The 7,136-nt window shown below is 44.8% G+C and overlaps 1 protein-coding gene across 1 annotated transcript; it reads left to right on the top strand.

Annotated features, from left to right (window-relative positions):
* The first annotated feature begins 832 nt into the window (after positions 1–832).
* On the top strand, positions 833–4,798 carry LOC103672134 (olfactory receptor 10R2-like). The gene is made up of 3 exons (XM_008700802.1): positions 833–836; positions 1,395–1,413; positions 3,856–4,798. The coding sequence occupies exons 1-3, from the start codon at positions 833–835 to the stop codon at positions 4,796–4,798; spliced, it is 966 nt and encodes a 321-aa protein (XP_008699024.1).
* Positions 4,799–7,136: the final 2,338 nt, after the last annotated feature.

Genomic DNA, 7,136 nt, shown 5'->3' on the forward strand with positions numbered 1-7,136 from the left:
TAAAAAACAACGGTTATTTTTAACTTCCTAGAAAGTATCTTTCCATGCCTGAGAAGGAAATAAGAGGCAGGTCCTAAATCTATAAGTGTGTCAAAATGTGATTCTAGAAATGTGACTAACTGCAGTATTTTCAGATTTCTTCTCGCTCGGAAACCTTAGGGGTCTTTGAACAGGTGCTGGGCAGCAGCGAGGCTGAGGACAGGTCAGCACCCTGGGCGGAAATGTTTACTCTGGAAGATGCGCTGAGGTGACCAGATGTCCCAGAAACCCTGGGATCCAGCGGCTCTTGAGGACTCACGTGCACATTTGACAATTGCTGGAAGCAGCAGTAGCTATTGTCAGATCTCTGCTGGTAGTCTCTGAAAGTGATATAACTGCAAAGAAAAAGACTCTGAGTCAGGCTGAGCTCATTTGGGAGTTTCTGCTGCTCTGCAGGCGGCTGCTAGGGATTGCCAAAAGGAACATCTCTGCCTGGAGCCACTCCAGGACGTACAGCAAACAGTGCCATGGGGGCAGACCTTGCTGCCAAGTGCCTTCAGTCCTCTTTCACATCCTCGTGTGAGTCACTCATGACTCATGAGGGAAGGTACAGAAGGTGGGATTTTTATATTCTTTCACTGAAGAGGAAGCATAACAATTTCCAGGGAACTTGCGGTTCTGGAAATTGTGTTGGCTGAGTCCAGCAACAGAGGAGTGTGACTTTTACCCTCCTTTCCAGTGCAGGACAGGGGAACAGTGGCACACAGATGCAGAAGGGGCACTTCATTGGTTTTTCTCCAGCACCACAGCCATTCTCGTTCGTCTTGGGACAGACGCTCAGAGAATTGCAGGCATGAGTGAGGATCACTGAAGGACTCGCCAAGCCCTGGAGGGTGCTACCCACAGGTTTGAGCCCTAATCCCTACTCTTGGGGCAGACATTGGTTGGAGATCTTGTCATCTCTAGGAAGCTAGGGAAAAGCAGAGAATCAGGTCTGTGACCTGCACGCAAACACTCCACCCTTCCCTTCAGCCCTCAAATCTGCTCATCACTGCTGTTCTCCCAGGTCTCAGTTCTGCCAGCTAAGACGTCACACTTGTCCCCTTCCCTCACACTATGTTCCCACGCCCTCTCCTCAGTGCAAAATTGGTGGGGTTCAGATGAACCTAGACTAACAGGGGGAACTTTGTTTCTTCTTCTGCAATGATAGAATAAGACTTGATTTGTCCTGCAGAAACCCAAGGATAGAAAGGGCTTCTTCTGCACATGAAAGACCTCGGAAGAGATAGCCCTGTGTCGCCTCCTACAGTATGGGTTCTGACATTCAAGTCTCTTTCCTTAATCTGCAACAGCTTTCAGCTCCTAATGAGCTACCAGGCAACCTGGAACTAATCGCCAACTAATTGCCACACCAGTTTTCTTCCTGTTCCCTTTCTATCCAATTTGACCTGTGAGATTTGGGGTCCATGGTGTTTCCTGCATCCTCTCTCCTCATTGAAGGGATTGGAACTATGCCAAAGATAATATTGCAACAATGGTTCCCTGGAGTTTTGGGAAGTATAAATATAACCCAGCATGTTGGCACCACAGCTAATAAGAGACCAAAGAAAAGTTTTTCAATGATGCTTTAGGGGATACTTCTCAGAATTCTCAGCAGAGGAGGTAGGAATCCACAGTTTGGGGCATTGACATGTCAGCCATAGAAGGGAACAGAAAAAAGCCATTTCAGGACAGAAATGATTGTAGTAACATTAATGTTTTAATCTCATTTGATTAGATCTCTGGGTGTCACTGAATTCTAATAGCCATGTGCTAAGGGCACAAAGAGAAATAGCCCCTGTTGGGTTATTTTATGTGAGAAATTAAGTGAAGATAGTGTTTGGGTCCACGGATAGACAAGTGCGAGTCATGCCTGATAATTTTAGAAATGTTCTAATTAACCCATGAGCTCTATTCTCGTTAGTGATGGTTACAAAGAGCATGTGAGGATAGCAAGTTGCACATGTCTATGGCAGCTTAAAAACATGGAGGATACTATAGGGCTTTGGTGAGATAAAATAAAACAGGGCATCACCAACAGAGCTGTAACAGGCACAGGGACGGCTTCAAACCAATGACATAAAATATTGTTTCCCAGAGCTCACGGAATGGCTTCCTTCTCTATCCACCATCCCTGAAAGACTGGTTCTTTCAGAAGTCTTCCCTGGGTAATTGAAAAAGAAAGGGCAAGTACCTATGACTCCCTGTCAAGAGTGAGCTCTCCACATTTAGTTCATTCAACTTCCATTGTCAAATGTCCCATGAAACTATTCTCTGGTGACAATGGTGTGCCAGGAAAAGTGTCATAGGAGAAAAAAGGGTAAAAGGAGGGTCTAACTGAGATGTTTTTCCTTACAGACCTTCCACTGTCTTTAGATCTCATTATCCACATATTGTGCAAAGAATCTACGGCATAAGCCTTAGAGATGGGAACTGAGGAGGTAAATGAACGCCATTCCTCGGGGAAGAGCCTGGCGCTGCGCTTTCGTTAGCCATCAAGAGATGCAGAGAGGATTGTGAAGAGCCAGAGTCATAGACAGAAAAATAAAACTGATACTTCTGCTACCAGCCTTCTCGGAAAGGCAAGGGAACCTAAAGTGGCATCGCTCAGAGCTGGTGTGGGTGAAAGAACTTCACCCCGAAGGTGTGGGCTCAGTAGTCAGTTGGTCTCTCAAACTGAGCCACATTAGCTAAGGAATTTCATTTTGTAATCCATACTGTGTTTTCATTTTCTTCAATTATTTGGTTGTTTGGGATGTTTGTTTATTACTTTATTAAATTCAAACTTGATTTTGATTGAATTGAGGGGAAAGGATCTGCCCATCAATTAGTGGGGAAAAATTGCAGGAGCTGAACCCCTCAAGATCAGGTGTGTCCAATGCAGCGGTGAGCTCTGTTGGAATTCCAGGGAAAATGTGCAGAGATATAATGGCTTGTACTGAGGAGAGGTCTACATGGGTTGGATGGATTTCTGTCCGAAGTTTTAAACTACGATTATAGCAGAACTCTAAATCTGGTTGCTCTTCCTGGGGAGTGTTATGTAGGTGGTAAAACCAATGACCAGCCTGACTGTGAGAACCTGAGATCATTCTAGAGCTACTTCAGTGCACTAAGGCTCCTTCCAACTCCCCTCTCTCCAGGGGGTCAAACAGGTTGTGGGATTTAATCAAAAGATAAACTGACATCGACGCATTATTATTATCACCAAAAATATGCACAAATAGGAGTTGGGTTTGAATGTTAGTTCGGTAGTTTTGTAAAAATAAAATTATATAGTTAAAAAAAAAATCGGAGGTGGAAGTACGCTTCCAGCCCATCCAAAAGAAAACATCAGAAGAGCTAGCCACCTCTTCCTGAAGATTAAACAACATGAGTGGCAGAAGCTGTCATCTACTGACAGTCTACAATGGGCATGTGCTATGTTAAGTGCTTTAATTTCCATGAGGAACTGGGGAGAGAGGTGCTGTGAGCATCTTTATGTTACAGATGGGAGCACAGAGGCATGGAGGGCTGTGCAGGTGAAAAATGGCAGAGCTGGATTGCCACACGGGAACTCTTCAAACATTCCCATTCCCTAATTGCTATTCGAAACAGGCAGTGTGAAAGAATTACCTAGACCTCAGCACTATAAGAGATGCAGAAATGTCACTGGAAACAGGTGCACTCTGTTTTGAAACAGCTCCATAAATTGACATGATCAACAGGCCATTCCTGCCAGCATCTGCCTTTCCTCTTCTACTTGCTGCTCCTCAACCAGAGTGGGATGAACTACCTGCATCTTTAGGGTAAATAAAGTCTATTCCTTCCTTCCTGTTCTCTGTAGGTCAGTCTTGGGGACCAAGTGATGCAAGCTAACTTCTCCTCTGTCACAGAGTTCCTGTTGCTGGGGTTCTCCAACCTTGGAGAAATCCAGCTCATCCTCTTTGCTGTGTTTCTGTGCCTGTATCTGATTATTCTGAGTGGGAACATCACCATTGTCACTGTCATTCGCCTGGATCGCAGCCTTCATGTACCTATGTATTTCTTCCTGGGGATCCTCTCCATCTCTGAGACTTGCTACACCTTTGTCATCCTGCCCAAGATGCTCATCAATCTGTTGTCTCTGCTCAGAACAATCTCATTTATTAACTGTGCCACCCAGATGTTTTTCTTCTTTGGTTTTGCTATCACTAATTGCATGCTGCTAGGGGTCATGGGTTATGACCGCTATGCTGCCATCTGTCATCCGCTTCAGTACCCTGTCCTAATGAGCTGGCAGGTATGTGGACAACTGGCAGCCACTTGTGCTGTGATTGGCTTTTTGTTCTCACTGACAGGCTCCCTCTTAGTTTTTGAACTCCCTTTTTGTGGTCCCAATAAAATCAACCACTACTTCTGTGACATTTCACCAGTTATCCAGCTTGCCTGTACGGAAACCTACATCAACGAGCTGGTCATCTTCTTGGGTGGAGTTCTAGCACTCCTGGTCCCCCTGACTTTCATCTGCATCTCTTATGGCTTCATTGTCCATACCATTCTGAAGATCCCATCTGCTGAGGGCAAGCGGAAAGCCTTCTCCACTTGTGCGTCCCACCTCACTGTGGTCATTGTCCACTACGGCTGTGCCTCCTCTGTCTACCTGCGGCCCTCAGCCAAGTTCTCATCTAACAAAGACAGGCTTGTGACAGTGACCTACACAGTTGTGACTCCATTGTTGAACCCAATGGTTTATAGCCTCAGGAACAAAGATGTCCAGACAGCCATACGGAAAGTGATTGCCAGAAGAAGATTTTTATCCTAAAGCTCTGTGAGAACACATTGTGTCTACTAGAACTTCCTTTCTGAGGATGTAACAATAATTATAAAGCTGATAATACTGTCGCCTTCCATTCACAGAGCATGGTATCGCCTCCCAGTGCAAGCTGCCCCAGGGTATTATTTTGATAGACATTGTGGAGTGCAGCCGTGAATTTGGGTTGATTGTCAATCAGATACAAGTCTCAAATACCTTTAAAGTTGCACAAGTATTTTGATTTTTCAGAACTGGAAACAGGTGTACTCTGAGTAAATAAGAATGCTTTTATTCTATTCCAGGAACGATAGGTAGTATGTTAGGAAAGGTAATTCAGCCATCACAACTTCTCAGTGATTTAGGAAAACCATAGCGGGGTCCTTCACAAAAAACCATGGGTAAAATGAAATAAAATCTAACTGAAAATTATTACTAAAACCATGAGCCATTGATGTTGGAAAGGTTCCAAGGCTATCACTTCCAATCGCATTCTCATTATAGAGTCCCACCTGCAGTACCCCTGCCTCTGACTGACGGCTACCTAGGGGCATCCCTAAGTGTTATCAAGTCCCACCATTATGTCTCTTCCTCCTTTTGGCCCTAGTTATTATCTCTGGAGATGCATATCTTATGTCTAATATTTCACTTACACAGAAGCAGCTCAAACATTTGAAGAGGGTAATGCATTTTCCTTTGCAGAACCTTTAACTCAGCATGACTCCTTTGACCTTCATGATAACTCAGAGTCCATAGACCCCTCAAAATCCTGGTCATCATTCTCTGAATTATTTTCAAGATATTTCCCATTTTGTTAATAGTATTCTTCAAATGGGTCACCAGGAAATGGGTGCAACATTCCAGGTGACAAGATAGTCATCTATGTTGTGCTGGAAGTCAATTTTTTGTTAATACAGCTTCGATTTTTTTCCCTCCTATTGCCTGGTAATTTCTGTCACATGCATGCTCTTCCCTAACTTCTATGTCCCTTAGACTAAAGGATTTTATGTTGTATATCCACAGTCCTAATCTTACGAAGCCTATTTTGGTTAGTTTAGTTTCGTTGTATTATTCTCTAAGGCGATCTCATTTTTGGTATTTTTCCCCTTAAGTCTCTGCCTTTGACTTGAGGCTAGAATATCCAGCTCTGTTCATACTTCACTTACGACCTTGAGCCTCCTGGTTATCTCTAGTAACTGCGCTCTGTTCCTTCTTCTAGAACTGGAGGCTAAACAGTATATGTATCACGTAGAAACACAATGAACAGTGGCTACGTGGATTCCAATACTGATCTATGCTCACTGGCAAAGAGCACTGGGCTGGACCCACGTGCCTGCCAAGTGCCCGTTGTGATGGTTCACGTGCTCAGAGGTTTTCCACCTTCATCTCGAGTGCTCTACAAAACAGAGTCACTTTCTCCATCTCCAGAAGTTCTGTTGAGGACCACTCCCATTTGACATCTGCTCCCCCAAAATCACAGAGGGCGTGCCCTTCCCCAGCATCTGTGAGTTCTAGAAAGAAATAGCCCCTCCCTTCCACAAGTACACCCTGGGAGACGAGGTCAGGTCGGTGGGCAAGAAGACAAGATGATTTGTGACACGGTAGGGATTCCCCGGGCTGCCACGGGGCTCCGGCAATCTCCTGGTGGTCAGACAGTGGGAGCGGGAGCCTGAGGGAAATTGGGCATGGCTTTCTGAAGTGTGTCAGGGAATCTTTTGAGGCGCTTGAGAAGTCCTCTCTATTGTCACAGAGTCCGGTGCCACAGTTTGTTCCCTGTCCAGTCCCTCACTGTTCCCCCCTCATAGACCTTCCAAGTCACTGTCGTGGTCATGATGCCCCATAACAATGGCGTTCTTGGTAACCGCTCTTAAAGGTCATGTTCTGTGCTTTGTTGTTCAGGACTTCGCTTTCTCCTCGCGTCCAACAAAGCCCCACTATGACGAGACTAAGTGGGCAGGAAGGGTGCAGAGGGTCAGGTTTCCAGATCCAGAGATGATCTAGAGAAGACAGTCTCTCCCCTACGAGACTCCCCTCGCTTCTCACACTACTTTTCCTGACTCTGCGGTCAGAACGTCAAGCCAGCCCTCCCGATGACTCTCCTCAGAGTTTCACTTGTCCTTTTAAAATGGTTGTTTATATAATAAAAGAAGAGATAAGTGTTGTAGGGCAACACCTCAACCTTAAAACCCCAGCGATCTAACTTCTCCCTCATTCCCTTTGAAGTTAAACGCGGCTGGAGAAAATTTTATAATAAATCGGATTATTGCAATAAGCTGATAACCAACATCTTCAAATGTAAAATTTTTACATTTTTTTTTTCTGAAAAAATATCAGCCTATTCTTTGCAAAA

Source organism: Ursus maritimus, unplaced genomic scaffold (assembly GCF_017311325.1).
Source record: "Ursus maritimus isolate PB19 unplaced genomic scaffold, ASM1731132v1 scaffold_2, whole genome shotgun sequence".
NCBI lineage: Eukaryota > Metazoa > Chordata > Mammalia > Carnivora > Ursidae > Ursus > Ursus maritimus.